Source organism: Mixophyes fleayi, chromosome 6 (assembly GCF_038048845.1).
Source record: "Mixophyes fleayi isolate aMixFle1 chromosome 6, aMixFle1.hap1, whole genome shotgun sequence".
NCBI classification, from domain to species: domain Eukaryota; kingdom Metazoa; phylum Chordata; class Amphibia; order Anura; family Limnodynastidae; genus Mixophyes; species Mixophyes fleayi.
The window spans coordinates 68,455,147-68,476,237 of NC_134407.1; the positions used below are offsets into that span (position 1 = coordinate 68,455,147).

Below are 21,091 nucleotides of genomic sequence, written 5' to 3' on the forward strand. Positions count from 1 at the left end.
AAAACATTTAGACCATGTTTCACATGATTTATTGCATGTTACCAGTACAATAGACCAATCAACCATTATTATTTATTTATAAATCAACAACATATTATGGTATTTTACATAATAATTATAATAAGGTGTGCATATATAAAGACAAGTTTCTAATTTAACAGTAAGAAACAGTTTTATGTTCCCTAGTTAGAATCATGGTCCATTGTAATTCTGCTTTACAGCAAAAAAAAAATTGAAAGGGGGTTCGACAATAAGAGAAAAGTAGTGTGTAACATTTGAGCAGTTGCTTGCAGTGCTTGTCAGTGCAATGTATGTGATGGTCTTAATCATTTATTATTCTACATTGCTCAATTCTAACCTAAATAAAATTATCTTGGCAGTAGAATGGCTTACACTGATAGGTATACTTTATGTTTTATTGAAATGTTTAATATATGAAGCAAAATTAGTTACTAAACAACAACAAGAGAGATAATTCCATTTATGTGTATTAGAGAAGAATGAAGTAGCTGTGAAATTTAAGACAAATAGATTTTTAGGGAGAAACAGGTTATTGGACAGAGGGGCTTCTGACTCTTCGAGTTCAGCTTTTGCATCAGCATTACTGTGCTTTGCTGAATTTACAGACTATGACTAGTGCTGGATTGGCGACACTCAATTCAGTCTACTGTGTGGGTTGCTTATAGTAGGACTTGGAAATTATGTGGGAAAATGCAAAATGAGGGGAATATTTTTCCCAAAAGTTTTGAAAAATTTGCTAATCTCTAATGTGCATACAAGGATTATATATGACATACTGTAAAATATGAGAATATTAGAAGTCATCAAGGATTTCCATACCAATATGAAGTCACAGGACTGAGTGCTTGTATATAGGCCAGTTATTTCTGAGGTGACTTATAATATCGTGCCCAGGCAAAGCTATCTGACAGCGAAACGCGTATCAGCATTCTTGCTGGGTGCACTTTAGTCTTTTTACAACAAGAAAAGGTTTACCTACTATAGTCAGGCTAATTTTTGCTCGGAATAAACCTTCTTTCTCTATCCCTTTTATTAATCAGACTTATAATATCTATAATAATGTACAGCCAGGGTGCATTACTCCTTATAATACACACTTGTTCCTAATGAACACTGACGTGATGACATCAGAACTCAGTGTTTATATAGATAATATTTACAGTAGTTTAGATGAATGCTTGCGTTGCTTGTGTGTTATAAAGGTATAAGAATGAAAAGTTCTACATAGTCATCAACTAAACAAGATACAATGACAAATGAACTATCAATATTTATCTTACATATAAAAAAGGACAGTGGACTATGTAAGACATCCACTTACAATGGAAGTATTATCTAAGTATGAATTACAATTATGTTGTGTACAATTAAATTTACTATTTAAAGTGGCTGTAAAGACAAAACAATGCAAAAAAAAACATTATATACAGATTGCTAAGGATTAACGCTGCAGGTAATGCTGTGTGTTTGGCCTTAATTGTCTGTTTCTCTATTCACTGCAGTTATATATTTGTTAATGTTTATTATTAATATTTAATCTGAGAGAACAATATACGTACTTTTGAACAACTGTGTCAATTAGAAATTATTGCAATGTTTGGATACTTTGTATTATTTTATTATGATGCCCATGTCAAGCTGCTCAGTCCATTCTATTGCTATTTCCTCCCAATAGACAACAGAAGTATTTCCATGCACACTATTATAAAACATCAGAATTAATTTGTTTTAACTGATCAATATATAATACTTGAACTGTCTTACAGAAATACATAGTTTTTGTTTTATAGACCACCTTTTTATCTGTCTTCTCTAGTGCATTGATTTATTTCAGACATTTCTGTTGCTGCGCTGTTTATTTTGTGTGTGTGTCTGCTGTTACCTTGTAACTACAGTACACTATAATAAGTTTAAATTGGCTTCAGGCATATTAAAGTGGTTCCTTTGGAAAAATCCTGCTTAATATAATATCCCCAACTGGCATGCGAATAGGGAACCCTTGTTAGCTGAAGTCAGATAATACATTGCAAAAGCAGACTGCTCAATGTGAGTATTGCAAGCTGTCCATAGCTCCTTAAAAAGGTAAGCATTATGCAAAATAGTGCCATGGGCAGAAATGATGCTGACACTTCCTGCATGGTGAATGTTGTCCAAGCAGCTATCTGCCATTTCATGTGCCTCATTGACAGCAATATTGCATTGCAAGATACAGACCCCTTTGCATAAAACGCCTATTTCACAAACCTGTACTCATTTTTTTTTACTAAATATATATTTAACAAAACCTCCTCCAGTGTAGTTGGAGAGGAAGCACGTTGCTGTATCAAGAAAAGTGATCCATAGTTAGTACTTTACTACTTAGCCTGGCTTGCTATGTGTTCACTGAACCAGAGCTGATTGCATATGTCTGTGTGACAGCTTCCTGTTTCAGTACCAGTTCAGGAGACAGCTAAAATGACAAGTACTAGAGGTCATTACAGAATGAGCATGGCTTGACAAATATGTCCAAAATATGGCAGTCAGCTCCAAAATTTAGAAGTCACCATATGCTAAGACATATCTATTGCTAAATGTTATATATGGTGAGCTAAATATTGTGCCAAGTATATAAAGCTTAACCATATCTGGTACCTAGTATAATGTAATGAGTGCCAAATGCACAAAGCACTGTATGCACTCAAGTATACAACACGGAGTCATATGGTTTTATGGTACCAAGTGTGATATGTAGAGTTGTTGGAATGGAGAGGGATCCAGTATCTTGAATTTCTAAGCATCTGACTACTTTGTTAAGTTTGTGCACCGGCTCACAGCAGGAAGACATCAGGCTTGATCCCTACCTTGCAGTTAGAGGAGTGTATTGTGTGTCTCAGCAACTTAATCCTGGCTTTAGTAGTATGGTGACCATAAGCTCCTTTTTTGATAGGGTTGTTTAGGAGACTGTAAGTAAAGTGAACCCGCTGCTTCTTATTCTTTACATAGCTATAATTCAGAGTGTGTATTTGGTACGACATAGCCTGCTTGTGCTTTTTAACAAACTAGTACATAAGGCTGCCACAGGGCAAACCAATCAGCTGGTACAGTAAAAGAGTTAACATTAACCCAGTATCTATACACCAAAGTCATACTTGCCAACTCTCCCGGAATGTCTGGGAGACTCCCGCATTTTGGGTGAGTCTCCCGGACTCCTGGGAGAGTATGGCAATCTCCCGAATCTGCCCACTTCCTAGTGAAGTGGGCAGAATTTGGTCCAAAATGCCGCGATTCTCCGGGAATCGCAGCATTTGGCCCCGCCCCCGGTGTAAAATGACGCTTTTTACATCACAGGGTCGGGTCTAAAATTACGAGATTTTTGGCGCCCCGCCCCCCTCACGCCCTCCTCCCCCGGCAGGCTCCCGGAAGCCAACATCTGAAAGTTGGCAAGTATGCACCAAAGTGTCACTGAGTATAATGTTAGAAGTGAGAGCATGATCCAGGCTTATTCATGTGAAGGATAATTGAATTAACTTTATTCCTGCAAAACATGTGGCAGATCTCTATATAAAGGAAAAATGTCTCATGTAATGTGTATAGCATCTTCACTACCTTAAAGGGTTGGTGTGTGTGTGTAGCAGCTCTTTTAGTGCCATCCTATCACTGAGCTATAAACATCACTAATACTAAAGATCCTGCTCGGTTCATGTGACATGCCTATACCTGCTGTGTTCATGTGACCTACAGACAAGAATTCAAAATCTAATCCTATCTCTGACTGCCCTCTGTTGAGTCAGGCATCTTGAGTAGATTCTCTGTCCAATTCTCATCAGACATATTCCAATGTAAGTGGTCAAAAGAATCCCATCAGAGTAACCATAAAAGTAGTTCTGCAGCAGTTACACACCTCACAAAAGCAAGCAAATCCAAGCACCAGCAAACAAGCCTGACAATGGCCGTAAACACTATTCTATAACTAGGAGAACAATGGAGGTGTCAATACAGCATGATGAAATTATGACAAATGTGATGTAGCCTTTAAAAAATTATTTAAGCTTCAAATATTAGACATTCAAGTTAATAATTAAAGGAAATATGCAATTGTCTCCTATTGGTTGTTATTATTTTACTAATTTTATTATTAACTTTTATTTATAAGGTGCCACAAGAGGTCCACAGCGCCACAGAGAGCAAACAACAAGACAGCACATGTTATAACTACAATGCAGTAAACATCTAACACTACAACCCTCAGCACACCTACTGGGTTGCAAGTGGTATATTCAGCACAGGCTGAACCCTGTGCCCATTAGCGTGATTGCAACTAACTGGTTTAGAGCTACTCAATCAGGTGTAAAGACAATAGAGGAGTGTAGTCAATGTGCAGAAATCCTAAGGAGGAGGTGCGCAGTGTAGCTGATGACCAAAGTTGTAGATAATGAGAACAGGAGGGAAAGGGGCCTTGCTCACTAGAACTTTAAATCCAAAGGAAAAGGACAGATAAACAGTTGACACATGGGGTGAGCCAATGTAAGTTGATCTGTGGGCAAGAAGCAACAGTGGGAGAGATGGAGGATGAAAGAGTGTGAGTGTGTAGTTACCTACATAATGAAATGGTTAGGTGGAGGACTGATAGGCTTTTCTAAACATGTAGGTTATCAATGACCATTTGAAGCTATAAAGTCTAGGGAATAGTCTGATAGAATGAGGGAGATCATTCCAGTGGTGGGGGATGCACAGGAGAAATCTTGGATAAGGGTATGAGATGTGATCTCACTTCTGCCTCACAGCACTGGGGTCATGAGTTAGATTCCCAACCATAGCCTTATCTGTGTGGAGTTTGTATGTTCTCCCGGTGTTTGCGTGGGTTTTCTCTAGACGCTCCAGTTTCCTCCCACAGTCCAAAAATATATTAGTAATATATTAGTAGGTTAATTGGCTGCTATCAAAATTAACCCTAGTCTGTCTGTGTGTGTGTGTGTGTCACTGAATTTAGACTGTAAGCTACATTGGGCAGGGACTGATGTGAGTGAGTTCTCTGTACAGCGCTGCGAAATTAGTGCCGCTATATAAATAAATAAATAAATGATGGTCCTTAGGGACTGGATTAGGTAGGAGGGAGTATGTATGAAGATGAGATTAGAGATGTAGGGAGCAGTGGAGTTGGAGAGGGCTTTGTATGTGAGGATGAGGAGTTTGAAGAGGATTCTGTAGGGAAAGGGGAGCCAAGGTAAGGTTTGGCAAACAGGAGAGGCAGATGTGGAGCGATGAAAGAGGAAGATGTCTAGCTTAATTATAGGTCAGAGAGGAGCAAGATGGAAGTGGGGGGGCAGTAAGGAGAAGGTTGCAGTAGTCAAGGCAAGAAATGAACAGTGAGTGACATCTTGTTAGAGGTAGAGTTGGGGAGGAGATATTGGTGTTGTCAACAGTAATAGAGCAGTCAGGAAGGGAGGAGACTACTGATGGAGAGCAGACAATCAGTTCCATTTTGGCCATTTTTGTTACAAGCCGTGGTGGTGCCCCTGCCCAACGCGACTCACTGTGTTCTCCTGGCTGTGTTCCGGCCCTCGCTACGATGAATGTGATGTCACTTCTGCTTTCGTCCCACCCATTGCCTTAGCAGGGGGCTCCGGGCGCAGGCGTGTGCGTAACAGGTTTTGATTTAAACTATTATTATATAGTAAAGATTGTTTAACTTTGCATGACACGTTTTCCATCTTTTCCCAGAGAGTGCCATGAACACAGTCTCATAGTATCACCATGAAATACTTTGCAGCCTTGGTCACTGTACAGATAAACAATTAATTAGCAGCCTCCTGAGGCTGATCACCCAGCAGGTTTTCCTGGCTTGCTATTGGCACATTTATGTATTTAAGGCAGGGAGGGCTTAGTCTCCCTTCCAGTTATAGCATTCAGTTCCTGGTTGTTGACCTGCCCTGTCCTATTGTGCTGATTCCTGGATTTGTTTTCTGTGTATGACCTTTTGGCTTATGTTCCTGGACTCCTGATCATCACGGCCCTGACCTTTGCTTGTGGCTCGGTTACCCTTGTTTTCTGTCAGCTCTGATCAGCCTAACCTGATTGCTCCTGCCCTTGGATCCTTGCCTGTTTTTGACCATCGTTATCTCCTGTCATCACCTCCTATTACAGTGCTGCGGCATTACTCATAAGCTTGCACTACATTACGTTTAAGACCTGGGGGTATCTTGAGTACCTGTGAGCATATCCAGCTCTATGGGAAAGGCGGCTACTATAGATGAAGACCTCTGCTTTCTGTTCCGAAAGCTTACGATAATATCTGGTAGCCGTAACAATGTTAAGTTTGAGAAAGTGCAAGGACATCCAGCAGGAGATGGCGGAGAGGCAACCAGACACCTGAGAGATAAATGCAAGAGGAGATATCAGGTGATGAGAGTTAGAGTTGAGTGTTGTTGGCAAAGAGGTGTTATCGGAGGTCAAAGGAACTGATAAGTTCACCCAGGGAGGAGGTGTACAGAGTAAAAAACAAAAGGCCAAGGAGGGAACCCTGTGGGACTCCTATGGGAAGGATGGATGGAGGGAGGAGGAACCAGAAACAGAGAAGGAGTGGTTGGTGAGGTAGGAAGTGAACCACGAAAGGATGGTGCTGGAAAGGCCAATGGCGTGAAAGGTGTGGAGTAGGAGAGGGTGATCCACAATGTCAAAGGCTGCAGAGAGGTCCAGGAAAGGGAGTTTCTCAGTTAGCGGAACACAAGGCTTGATTCTAAGCCTTCTATATATGCCTATACTCTTGTAAAACTAATAAGCTCACCATCTCTATGCCCACATTTATCTATCCTCTCCAGATTTCTGTAGGCTGCATTACTGAATGTCTTTCTGCAATTTCATCTTAGATGTTCTCTCTCTATTTCAATATTTTAAAATCCAATAAAAATACCTTTATTAACATATATCTCTTCACTGTCTCAAAATATCTCCCATATTGACATCTCCTCTCTGGCCAAGATCTGTATCACTTATTCACTTTATGTGCTCCCATTCCAACTTTTTTTCAAGCTGCACCCACTCTACCCATTCTCCTAGCTACTATTTACGCATTCCTTGAAAACTCATCAAGGTTACCCCTTCACACAGTTCACTCAAACTTTCATCTTTTGCATCTTCCATACTCAAACAACACTCTAACCCACAAACCAACATAGCTATGTGACTGCCCCACTATGCACTTTCTCACATTGAAAGCTGACTGGTCTAATATGTGGTACTTAGAACTTCATGTATCAAACTCCTATTTTAATATAGACTGTAAGCTTGCGAGTGGGGTCCTTTTACCTCTATGTCTGTCTGTTAAAACAGAGTTCTGCTGTATTATTGAGTTTGTTCTCAATTGTAAAATGCTGCAGAGAATGCAGACACTATATGAATAAATATTAATTAACATATGCAATACAGTAACATTAGTATAGTCATAAAACAATAAATTGAAACTTGTGCTCCATACAATCCAAAAGTTGTTAATTAGTCACTAGTGTAATTCAATACTGTGCAATACCAGCATTTTAAATGTAAATAGCCAGTAGCTTACATCATGGTTAAATCACTACAGTGCATAATTTCAAAATGATTATAATAATGATGCAGTAAGTGGTTCACTTAAGCGAAATTGCTTTGAAGACTAAGGGGGAATTCAATTCCCCCTGAATTACAGCCGCGTTAAACATATTACCGTTATTAAGGTAATATTAACCTCACTTTCTGCTTGCAGCTCAAGGAGCTGCGAGCAAAAAGCCAGCGTTAGAACTGCCATAATAACGGTATTTACACGCACTATAGTGTGCAGGCCGTGTTACTGTTTCAAGTAATGCGGCCAATTGAAATCCCCCCAGAATATTTTTATAACGATGGGTTGTCTTATTAAATAATATTGCATATTACGTATTTCATTGGAATGTTGTTTGAACTTTAATAAATGCAAAGCATCCAAAGGGCATGTGCTCACATACATAGTATAATACACAAGCGATATTAATAGATGTATAAACTCCTGTAAATAATATCTGCATAAATGGTGAGGCCTGATGCAATCACTTCATTATTCCTTAGGAAAAATGGTGTATTGTAATGAATAATGCACCCTCTACTGTAAATTATTACAGATATTGCAAGTGACCTCTGCATGCAGAATATCTCAGTGACTTATAATATCCCTAAAATTTACATCCGAGGGAAGGTTATCCCATATATCCTTAACAGTACACGGTGTACACAGCCTAATGCACTCCAGATATTATTTTGGTTTAAGAAACCACTAAATGATAATTGAAATTTTCCACAGACAAAGAAACACTGTTTCTGTAAATTGAAGATACAATTGGGCAGAATAAATTCAGCACAAGTTAATTAGTGTTATAATGGAGTGAAACAGTATAGGATGGAGGGTACTTTTAGTATCAAGAGACCCAGTATTTCCCCACTTAACCCTTAAGTGTTCTGTCGTTCTTAACATGACTTCATCGGAGGGATAAGAAAAATGGTTCATTTTCAAAAGGTTTCATTTATATGTTTAGATTTTGTATATACGTGTTTTCTCTCACAATTGTTATTTGATTATTACAATTATTACTATTTGTGAAATGATTCACATACACAGTCCATATTTTGGGTATTCACTTGTACACTGGTCTGATCAGCAATATTGGATAATTTTTATCATGTAAAACACCAAGGGCTAGATTTACTAAGCTGCGGGTTTGAAAAAGTGGGGATGTTGCCTATAGCAAACCAATCAGATTCTAGCTTTCATTTATTTAGTACCTGCTACAAAATGACAGCTAGAATCTGATTGGTTGCTATAGGCAACATCCCCACTTTTTCAAACCCGCAGCTTAGTAAATCTAGCCCCAAAAGTTGTAAATTTTTATTCCTTCTAATGCCTAGCTAATTCCATAAAAGTTGCAGGCCTTTATCATTGAAAGGCCCTTTCATCTGGTAAGTTTTAAAAATAAAGAGAATGGTAAATGCTTTGTTTGCTAGGTCCATTAAAGGAACAATCATTGCTTTCAATAGTCCCACAAGTGACAAGTAATTAGGTTTTCAATGTGTTAGAAAGATTCATGCATTGTGAATGTTTCTACTGCATGCATATTGTTACCGATAAATTACAAAGTTTATATGTCAACAATTAGTTGATAACATATGATTTTATTTCAATCATTGCCTTGTTGCATTACAGTTACTAGACTAAAACATTGTATAAACAGAACAAATAAAGAACAACATTGCTGATCAGACCAGTGTACAAGTGAATACCCATAAATATGGACTGGATATGTGAATCATTTCAGAAATAGTAATAATTGTAATAATCAAATAACAATTGGGAGATAAAACACGTATATAAAAAATATAAATGAAAACTTTTGAAAATGAATAATTTTTCTTATCCCTCTGATGAAATCATGTTAAGGGTGACAGAACACTTAAGGGTTAAGTGGGGAAATTCTGGGTCTCTTGATACTAAAAGACTTATATGGGACTGATTATTTTTTACTAAATACTTCACACCTGCATGTTAAAAGATACCACAAACCAGATTAAGAGGCTGTGGTAGCGTTGCCAGAGACTGAAGATTCCCTGAAAGTATATGTAATTTGTCCTCCATCCCCAATAACCCAGATTTCTTTTTGCAATCACTTCAGTTTACTGGCTCTACATCTGCGAAGTCTTGCTATTACTATCTTGGACGTTCCGTATCGATCTGATAGGATTACAGAGGCTCTCTATATGTGGTTGTGACAGTTGTTCCTTATTGTCAATACTGGTTAATGAACCATTAGTGTTCTTCCCAGACTTAAATTGGTTGAGACTATGATGATTCAGAGATATTTTTATAAAACCAGTTTACCCTTTTAGGTTTCATTTATATGTTTATAATTTGTATTTATGTGTTTTATCTTACAATTGTTATTTGATTATTAAATTTGTTGTTTATGCAGTGATTCACAAACACAGTTTTAGTAATAGGGATTTTCTTGTACACTGGTCTGGTACGGACCAATCGATGCTGTTTTTCTTTCTTTCATTTTTGTTCTTTCTTTGGGTTGTTTGGAAGTCGATTGCAGTCTCCTGTGACAGCTGCTAAGGTCTAGTGAAGACAGTGCCATAAGCACTACAAGGGGTTTTCGGTCTTTTTTCATGCATCTTGTAAACCAGTGTAAACACCGTTAGAACACAACTCACAATATCTGTTTTTCTGTATTTTTCAGCACAACAGAATTCACCAAAAATCCATGAAGGCTGGTGGGCTTATAAAGAGGTCGTCCAGGGCAGTTTTGTTCCAGGTAGGACTATCACTGGGGGAAATAAATAAAATATTTTTACATTAAATTAATTCACTTGTGTATTTCTAAATTGTTATTTCCAACATTACAAATACATTTCTGTACAGCAATATAAGTAATTACACGTGTGTTACTGAGCTAACTAACAAACATGAAATGACTGGTGTTTATATTTAGATGTTTCCAGAATGGAGAACCTGTTTGATTCCTACCTTACAGTTGACATATTTGAAAAGCTGCATACGATGTTTGGATTTATCTAACATTCAACAAATAGGCAGGGTAATGGGGACATGGGATAACTGGGTCCCTACCCTTACTGGCTGGCTTGCAATATCTTAGTTAATTAAAATGGTGTGTACTGAGAGGTGCATTCACATGTATGCAGTAAAATCATTGGGAAAATAAAAGGAAATACCATGCTATGTAGTTTCTTTTTCAGCTTTTTGTAGTATTTAAAACACCTGAGAGTATTTTGGTTTAAGAAACCATGAAATGATACACTGAATTTGCTCCAGGCAAAAAAGTAATTGTTTCTATGAGTTTAAGACAGGAAATATGTTTATAATGGAGTGGAACAGAATGGAATGGTAGATACCACATACAGTAGGATAGATGGAGGATCAACTTTGTCAAAAACAACAACAGATACCCTTTAATGTCTAGCTATTTCCATACAATTGTCAGGCCGTTTTTACACTAAAAGGCCTTTTCTTCATGCAAGTTTTAAAAATAACAGGATGGCAAATGCTTTGTTCATCTAGGCCAATTAAAGGAACAACCGTTGCTTTCAATAGTCCCACATGTCAGATATAATTAAATCAATCTTGTGAATGAAGTAAGAGAACAGTGGACAGAGGGAATAGAAGAATCTGCTTCCCATAAGTTAAATGTACTTATTAAAACCATGGATTGTTGCTCACAATGAAGTGAATAAAGAAAGTATGAAACAGAACATTTAGAAGTAGGCTGCTCCCCACCACATTAAAAGCATATCTCAGCAACTCAGGAATTTTGCATAACCCATTCAATGCAAGGATCATCTCTTCAAAAGGCTTCATGAAACACAAGTATGGAGGTTGGAGGGGGGGGGGGGAGGGATTCTTCTTATATATACCATGTAATTTACATAGTGGCTAGCCAGGGGAAAGTTTACATAGTTATCACATAAAATTAATTATTTACGGAATGTAATGGGTCCCTTTATGGTTTTAATGACAGGTGCGATTTCACTGCTTTCCTCAAATTATTATTTTGATGTGGAAATTTATGTAATTATTTCCCTTGCTAATTTAGAATAACGTTTATATGATTTAATTTGAAGTCCTGGTTCCCATACAGTGCAGGGACGGAACTACCACCTGGCCTTAATATTTTTTTCTTTGCAGTCACTTAGTGACAAATATAGCTGCGAATGGGAGAGCAGAGGAAATGCAAACTCGGTGAGAATAAAGCAGGGAAGTGCCCATGGGGGGAGGAGTGATGGGCAGGGAACCAGTTGATGTTTTGGCAGCTGACTCTGGGGTGTTATAGAACTCAGCAGTGGGCAACATGGAGGCTTAGTGTTTAGCACTTCTGCCTCACAGCACTGTGGTCATGAGTTAAATTCCAACCATTTTCTTATCTGTTTGGAGTTTGCATGTCCCCCCCATGTTTGTGTGGGTTTCCTCCAGGTGCTCCGGTTTCCTCCCACACTCTAAAAACATACTAGTAGGTTAATTGGCTGCTATCAAATTGACCTTAGTCTATCTCAGTGTGTGTGTGTGTTAGGGAATTTAGATTAAGCTCCAATGGGGCAGGGACTGATGTGAATGAGTCCTCCTTACAATGCTGTGAAATTAGTGGTGCTATATATAAGTAACTGGTGATGATGATGATGATGACAATGACAGTCCCTGGCCTCCCAGCTGTGCACTATAGCGGCTGCAGTGAAAATTACTGCAAGGACCAGCTGCACTTTATTAGCGACACCTCCAGTCCTGGAGAGAAAAGAGGATGAGTTGCCTCATTTAGTGATTCTAGTGGGATGGTGAAGGCTATATAAATAGTTAAAGGGAGCTAGAAATTCGATGCATGGATGAACAACAAGAATACTCAACTTTCAAAATTCTTGCCAAATAGTTTAATGCAGGGGGAGCACCTACAGTCTGACTACAAGAGCCAAGTTCTATGATAAGTAGAGAATTTAACTCTCACTCCATCAACCAGCAATGCAGCTGTCTGTTTTGGGCCCGGAGGGGAACAAGAGGTGCTAAATCACATTGCAAGAAGGAGATAGAAAAGATTAGCCTCATAAATGACAAGGGAGCTAGGCAATGCTGCAAATCACTTGTCACAAAACTGCTCTGTGTGTAAACATACTACTACTTTTAGTGTCCTCATTTTAAAATTTGGTGGACTCCACTTACAGTAGTGTGGTTTATAAGGTAAACAGTTTATGAGGTCAGACTATGCTAGAGAACAACTGAGCATTCAGAGTCAGGGTAGTTAGTGACTGACAGAAAGCAGATACAATTACCTGTTTATTCTAAGTTGCATATCTTTTAAGAGATGTGTTGCCCAGCACACCATGTTTAATGCGTCTTCTGCATGAAGCTACATTTAAAATTCAGGATACGCTTGAAGCATATCATGATGCGGTAGAGACGCCATTCATCATCATTAAGTTGTGCCTCCAGCATGGAGCTGTCTTTTCTTAGGGAAAGGGCCTAATTTATTTTTGTAACCCCATTACTACGGGAAACAGGCTGGGTCTGTGTCATATATGACAGGAGATCCCCATCCTGTGGGTTTCCATACTATAGTGTGGCCAGCCCAGCCTGCCTGGTGCTGGTTTCAGGGCTGCTGGGAACCCCGCCAGGGTAGGGCTGACAAATTTTTACCCGGGGGCAAGACTTGACTCTGCAGCCTATTAGGAACATTTTTAAGGAAAAAAAATGCAGGTGACCCAGCCCAAGCTAACCCCCTAGGGGACCGGCCCAGGGGCAGATGCCCCCCTGGACCCTGCACTTATTCCCCCTGCAATAGCCTCATAGCAGAACCTCTACCCTTATTGCTTAAATAATTGTGGGGGTATCACCACTTTTGCTGTAATTGGCCTTGGCATTAGGGGCCAATATTGAGTGCTGGACTAAGTAGATTTGCAAGGGATCCACAGAGATTATCTGCAGTATAGTGATCCCTGGATACGATATGATAACAAATCACCACTCATTCTAGGATGGATATCATTGTATCTGGCTAAGCTGGCTTTTACGAGTGTGACTTGGCTATCTGTCTGTGTCAAAACATGATTTATTAATATAAGTCGGAGTGTGAAGTTATTGCTCCCCCCTATATGTGACACATGGAGATTGATGGGGGACATATGTTATATTTGCCCTTTCCACTCTACCCTTATTACATACTGTATGCTTCACCACTGTTCTCCCCTAATCACGTGCACCACAAGCTATGCACACACACACACACACGTTACCTGCCATGGTGTCCGGTGGAAGAGGGCTCTCGTCTTCACTTCCCATGTGGGAAGAAAATTTTTGTAGAGCACTAGTGGGTCCCACTGATGATATCACTGGCACTCTGCATAGATTGTACCCATCATGATGCAGCAATGTGATCTGTGCAGTCCAGTGCAGCACTCTGATCCCTCCTCCACTTAATACCACACCAGAGTAATAGCTGAAGGCAGGGATGGATTGGGAGAGCAGTATGAAGTGGAATAGACCTCCTGAATTTGTGGCAGTCAGAAAAAAATCCTAACTCTGTGGGACAGTTCGCCAAAATCAATACTGATCATAAGCTGGTTATTTAGAAGACTGTGCTCCCCTCTCCTCTCTGTTTTGCCACGTTGACTACTAGCTGCTGCTGGTGTCTTAAGCTCTGCTGCTGCTGGGCTGAATCCTGGAATGTTGGGGCCCTATTTGGAAAATAGATATGTACATGAAATACAGAATGGCGAGGGACAGGTAAACTCTCTAGGTCTCCTATCCCCAACCAGCCCAGACATTAAATCAACAGCCACATTTAGTAAATAGGTCTCCCTCCCACCCAACTAACACCATCATAAAATCATTATAACACACATTTAATACAGACAATTGCATAGATAGTCACTACCAGCAGACACAATACATTAATACCTCCATTGCATTACAGTAATAACCCCCACATTATATTAATAGTTCCCATCTACTTACACATTACATTAATATTCCCACAGATTACATTAATACCCCAACACCATACTTACCTGCTAGGCTGCTGTATTGACAATTGATATGGGAGGCAAAAACCTTTGTCTACCTCCCACATGGTCTCTGCACACTGGGGAACCGGTAAGCCAGCACCAGCCCCATACAATTAAGGATTCAGAGGCGGCTGGTCCACACATAAGGGAGGGAACATGAGGAGCAGATAGGAAGGGGAGAGGAGAAGTAGTGTGGATGTAGAGAAAAAAGGAAGTGGGAGGATCTGCCACAATATCAGCAACCAATGGCAGGTGACAGTGCACTGTCAACAGTGACAACGTAAACACTCTTTATCACTTACTACAATCATCATTTCTACTAAAGATCAAGTCAGTCAGTACTGAGAGACTTCACCTGTATGCAGCATTTATAAGGCCCTCACTCCTACCAAGCTTTGTATGAGCAATGTTTTGATTTGTTGTTTCTCTGTTGGTGCTTCAAAGAATCTTGTTTTGTTTGCCTGTTCATTGACTTTAGCTTCATCTCTCACTATTCTACCTTCTCTATTTTATTGACTTCCAATTTATCCCTAATGATTCTACCTTCTTCAACACATCAACATTAGCTTTTTCCTTCACAACCTGTGCCATCACAACTAAGCAGCTTGGCCAGATGTAGTAAGCCTCTGATGGCTACTCCACCAAAGTGGTTATCTCCTTTGGGCAAATAAAACAATTAAAATTGTGAAGGTATTGGGGGGTTCCTAGGAATTTCATGACACCAAGGAAAGGGTTATTTTGAAGATATTCTCTTATTTCACTGCTGGACTCAGTTGAGTTCAACTGTTATTGTTGTTGCCATCTCTGTTCCTCCTCTGCAGACCCTTGGTGGCAGGGGCTACCACCACAATGTCTGTGACCATGGTAAAAAAGTGTTCTGGCTTTTTGTCCACTATTACTCATGATGCCAAACAAATATAGCTGGCACACAGCTACTCTGAGCTGCTATATATCCACAAGAGTGTCTATGCAGCACAAAAGCATTAGTCTTCTCCAGAACCAAAACAGGAATCAGGTTCAATTAATGTAAATGTTGAAGAATGTCCATGATTGCCAGCAGCTGATTGTTTCATGTAATTGTGAAATAATTTGCATTATGATCCACTCAATTTACAGTGCTGCATACTCTGCTTGTGCTTTATAAATAAAGCATAATAATAATAATAATAATAATAATAATAATAATAATACATTGGTATAGCTGTTAGTGCACAGTTTGCAGTAATATTTCCCAACATTTGACATCAGAAGCACAATTCGTTCCATTTAAGGCATCCTTCTTAGCTTTTATGTTAATAGTCTAGCGGGAAGATGTACTAAAATGCAATTTTGCAAAACCGTTTGAACCCATCATCAATTTGTTTTCAAAATGCAAGTACTGTGTGAATTGAGCGTGCAGTTTGTAAAACTGCATGTCTAGAAACCCAGAACTTTTATGCAAGATGGCTTATACAGCATTATGGTTTGAGCTACTTTGCCACTTGCAACATAAGAGGAGCCACACTAGATATTTGAGTTTTGTGGATGCTGGTTCTTGTAGCGCCACAAGTGTGCAGTATAAATGGTGCTTCCATCATTAAATAATAAGGGTTGCACTGTCAACCATAAATTATTATTACCCCTATTATCAGTAAAATAGTATTGCCACCATATAATAATCATATATTACTATTTCTCCTCTTAATATAATGATACATTTATGTATGTGACTAGGGCAGGATGGATGGTTGGCAATTTGGATGGGCAATCTGGAAAACATAGAATTGACAGTGAGGGGTTTTTAGTGCTACTTGAGTCTGGCTGTGCGGGTTGTCTATGCAACATGTTGGCTTATGTACTGCATTACCAGTACTTTGCCCACTTTGTCAACTGCTCAAAATTTTGCTCATTGGAAAAAATTCTGGTGTGCATTTCAACATTAGGGAAGACATTTATTGGGATTACCATGTCCTTGGGTGAATGGTGTCATGTAAAAGAACCACACAGAAACCAAAGAACTAGCTCACAATAACTTTATTGACAAAATACAAGTGTGTGATTTTTAACACAGGAGGCAAATACAGCTCAAGACATAAATCATAAACAAAATATGTTTTGTTTATTTCCTTTAGTTACAAACCTTACCACTTATAACTGTATTCCCTAGCATGTGTTGATTTCCCTAGTCCCTGGGGAATATCTGCATTAATGACCTTGTAGATAACCTAGGAAGTAAGGTGTCCATATTTGGTGATGACACTAACCTACATAGATTGATTAACACATATAGTAGGATAGAAACTTGCTACATAAATGTTAAGAAAAAATAGCTAACTGGGCTACAACATGGCAGTTGATATGCAATGTAGATAAATGTAGGGTTATGTACCAAGGTCATGGTGATAACTATACCACTTACATTAAATGGAACACAGTTGGGGAAAACTGAGATGGAAAATGGTTTAGGATTACTAATTGACAGAAAGCTGAGTAGTAGCACACATTAGCAAGCTGCGCCTGTAAAAACAAATAAATTCCTGAGATGCATATAATGCAAACATAGTATAACTGCTATATTAGTCACAAGTTAAGCCACATCTTGACTATAGGGTACAGTTTTGGGCATCACAATGTTGAAGGACAGAAGATAACTTGAGAGGGTTTAGAGGCAGACAACCTCGTTAATTAAGGGAATGGAAGGTTTAAATTTTAAAGAAGTTAGAATAAGTAGGTTTGTTTCTTTTGGAAAAAAATAACTATTTAGTTTGTACAGATATATTTGAAGTCAATATAAAGATTTGTCTAACAAATGTTTTGTTCCAAGGACCATACAGAGAATTAAGGGTCATCAATTGTGCATGAAAGAAAGATGTTTTCTTTATGAACTGAACATGGAACAGGAAATGTAATTAAGGATTTTATCACCTTTTTTTTTTTTTTTTAAGTTTTATTTTACTAAGTCACATATACCACAAATTACAGGTGACATTGTGAATACACAAGTAGAAGATAACAAGAAAATCACACAGGATCTGCGTCCAGCGCAGATCATAAAATTCTACATGTCAACCGGAATTTTAAATAAAAAGTGAATGGGTGACCCAAAGTTTTTGTTCAAAGAAAAGAGAAAAGGAAGAGAGAGAAAAAGGGAAGGGCAAGGAAAGGAAAGAGGGAAAGAAGAGAGAAAAAGAAGGGGAAAAGTGACAAGATCCAATGTGAGACATGGGAAACACTCTAGAAAGAGAAAGAAATTATAGTAAGATTTTAATAGTACTAAGTTATGTGAAGGGTGACTCGCGTGGAAAAAGGATAGCCACGGGACCCAGACCCTGGTGAAGGCTCTCAAGGATTTGCGAATAATACTAGTCATAAATTCTATCCGCTGGGTCTGCCAAACTCTAGTGATTATGGACTGAAGGGAAGGAGGGGATTGTTGCCGTCAATCTGCCGCTATTTGGCAAGTAGCTGCCGAGAGAATGTGTCTAATTAGTTTATTCTGATGGCGGGATGCCGAGGGAACTCCCATGGGAAGAAAAAAGAATTTAGGCTCCAGGGGAATATCCACCTGCAAAATTGAATAAATCAAACTCTTAATCTCCATCCAGAAACTTGACAATCTTGGGCACGACCACCACATGTGGAGTAACGTCCCCTCATGGGAGCAACTCCACCAACACTGATCAGACAAGTCAGGAAGGATTTTACGGAGACGCGAGGGCACATAGTACCAACAGGATAGTACGTTATAGGTGTTCTCTTTAATTCTGACACATATGGAACTGGAGGCTGCATTCTCATATATCTCAGACCACTCCTCATCTAATAACTCTTCACCAAGGTCCCGCTCCCAGGCTGACTTGTTATGACTCGCCGGGCTCTCTGTCAGAGTAACTAGATAGATAGATAGATAGATAGTTAAGGATAGGTAGGTAGGTAGTTAGGTAAGTTAGATAGCCACTGGGTGTTTAGTTAGGTAGTTAGTTTAGTTCTAAGATAGATTAGATAGATTACTTTAGGTAGATCAGATAGGGAGATAGATTAGCTAGATAGATTAGATAGGTATTAGATAAGGTCAGTTAGGTCTGTTCTCTGTCAGAATCTGCCCTCAATTCATGCTGACATTTCTATATTATGCCTCACCTGGCCAGCCTGTTTCTCCTTACTCATTCACCTGGCTTCCTCATTATCACCTGCAGCCTATTGGTTCTGCTCTCCTTAAATAGCCGACTAATTCTCTGCAGGATTGCTGTTAATACGTTTACCATAGTGTTCTGCTCCCTTGTGTTTTCCCTGTTACCTGTTCCTGTTGTTTCCTGCCGGCTTGTGGTATCCCCGTGTACCAGACCTTTTCCGTTCCTGTCTGCTCTTCATTGAATTTCCCTGTGTACCGACTCGGCTTTGCTTTGACTCCTGTGTGGATTTCCTGTGTACCAGACCTGATTCGGTTCCTGACTATTCTACTATCTACTCACCAGTTCCAGTCAGCTATCTCCTGGACCCCGGTAAAGTCGTGCTTCTAGGCATGGCTTCGGCGTGATCTGCAGTTCCTGTGCTCATACTACCTGTATTAGGAGATGCAGCATCTGCATCATCACTGCACTAAGATTTCAGCAATCTTCCTCTGGCTCCGGACTCAACCTTGCCACAGGTGCTTTTGAAAGTTACATGTATCACCGTGTGCCTGTAATTATATTTACCACTGGCACCCGACTAAGAACTGTTTCCCCTAAATCTCCGGACTCTCACCAATACTGTGGGTTGCAGTTACCCCTGGCAACCGCCTAAGAACAGTTTACCTAAAATCTATGGACTTTCACCGGTACTGTGGGTTGTAGTTACCCCTGGCAACTGCCTACATTCAGTTCCATCATCTTTACCTTTCACTGCAAGTTCCGTTCCTTTCCGGACAAGCACCAGTACAAAAGCTGATGTGTATTGGGGTACCTCTCCATCAACTGTTCCTTTATTAGTGGCCACGAGTGATATATCAGTCTTGACACGATCCACTCATTGTCTCAGCTGTCTCCCTCCTGCACTTCCTACTCTATGGCCTTTGTTAATCTATTTCTACTCTGGGTTCTCTCCAGCCAGTGCACATCTCACGACCCTCTGTTTGTCTGCAGCCAAGCCTGTCCCACCACTAGGTGCAACAATGTACAACAGATATTCGGAGCAGACTCCGGGTTTTGCTGTACTGCCTGAGGGGTTCCTAACATGATTCATGTAGGCCTCTAAAATTTGAGGTGGAGGAAGCTAACTCGAAATAGAGTGGAAATTAGACCTTTTGTTGAGGATTGGCGTAAGCAGAGGGCTTCAAATGTAGAGAGAGGTCGAGCTAAGAGGCGGCTTTTAACACCACTATGAAAATGACGTAGTTGACAAAACTGGCAAAAGTGCTTTGAGGGAATATGAAAACAAGATTGGATGTCAGAGAATTGAGGGAGGTTAGGTGATTGAGATATCTGACTCCCCGTGAGTATCACGGCTGAAATGAGCTAGGATGAAATCCTGGGAGAAAATCCGGGGAGTTAAATAATGGAATTAACGGGAAGGATGTGGCGACAGGCCATATTTTTGAGAAGATGAGTCCCAAATGGATAAAGAATGTGAAATAACCGGGTGGAGCAGAGAGCACTTGGGACGCAGTGCCCTTGGGAGCCATAGTAGAGAGGATAGTGAGAGCGACCCCAGACCTTCCGCCTCAATTTTAGACCAAACTCTAGTTTCTATCGGTCCGCACCATAGGAATCCCCAGGCCCCCTCCCTGCAGGAATCTCTGAAGAATTTTGAGTCAAACTCGGAGCCACCCGCCCGACCAAACAAACTTAGTAACATGGTACTGGAAGAATTTAAAGACATAGGGTGGGATGCGAATGGGAAGAGTATGAAAATAATAAAGCAATCTGGGGAGGATATTCATTTTAACAGCATTAATACAGCCAATCCAAGAGATGTAGAGCTGGGAACAAGCTGCCAGGTCAGACTTTATTTGGCCAAGGAGGAGGGGGAAATTAGCTTGGAAAAGATGCCGGTAATGTTTAGTGATAAAAACACCCAAATATTCGATTTTTTGAAGACCCCACTGGAATGGAAAGGAAAGCCCCAGAAGTGCCTTGTCTGCATCAGAAATGTTAAAGTCCAGCACTTCCCTCTTGTCCGGGGTAATCTTATAACCGGAAAAAACAGCCATAGAGGTCTAACTCGGCCAGGAGAGGAGGAACCGACATATTGAGGTGAGTACTGGACAACAAGACATCGTCCGCATAAAGCTCTATCTTATGAGTAGAGGGACCCACTTGTATACCAGTCACCGCACAGTTATCACGAATCCTTGCAGTCAATGGTTCAATAATAAGAGCAAATATAATTGGAGAAAGGGGGCAACCTTGGTGTGTACTATTTAGAATCGGAAAAAGCATCAAAGTCAAGCCATTAGCGGAAACGGTGGCCGAAGGGGAACGATAAAGAGCCAAGATACCTGTCAGGAATCTATCTGTGAACCCCATTGCTCGAAGCACCCCCTCCATAAAAGACCAAGAGGTACAGTCAA

The 21,091-nt window shown here is 39.8% G+C and overlaps 1 protein-coding gene across 2 annotated transcripts in view; it reads left to right on the top strand.

The window, feature by feature from the left end:
• The window catches only part of CA10 (carbonic anhydrase 10), a 259,553-nt gene that overhangs the window by 125,458 nt on the left and 113,004 nt on the right, over window positions 1–21,091 (top strand). For both annotated transcript variants that reach the window (XM_075216760.1, XM_075216759.1), the window contains one exon: window positions 10,239–10,313. In XM_075216760.1, the coding sequence (XP_075072861.1) occupies window positions 10,239–10,313 (75 nt within the window). The remainder of the gene's footprint in view (window positions 1–10,238; window positions 10,314–21,091) is intronic.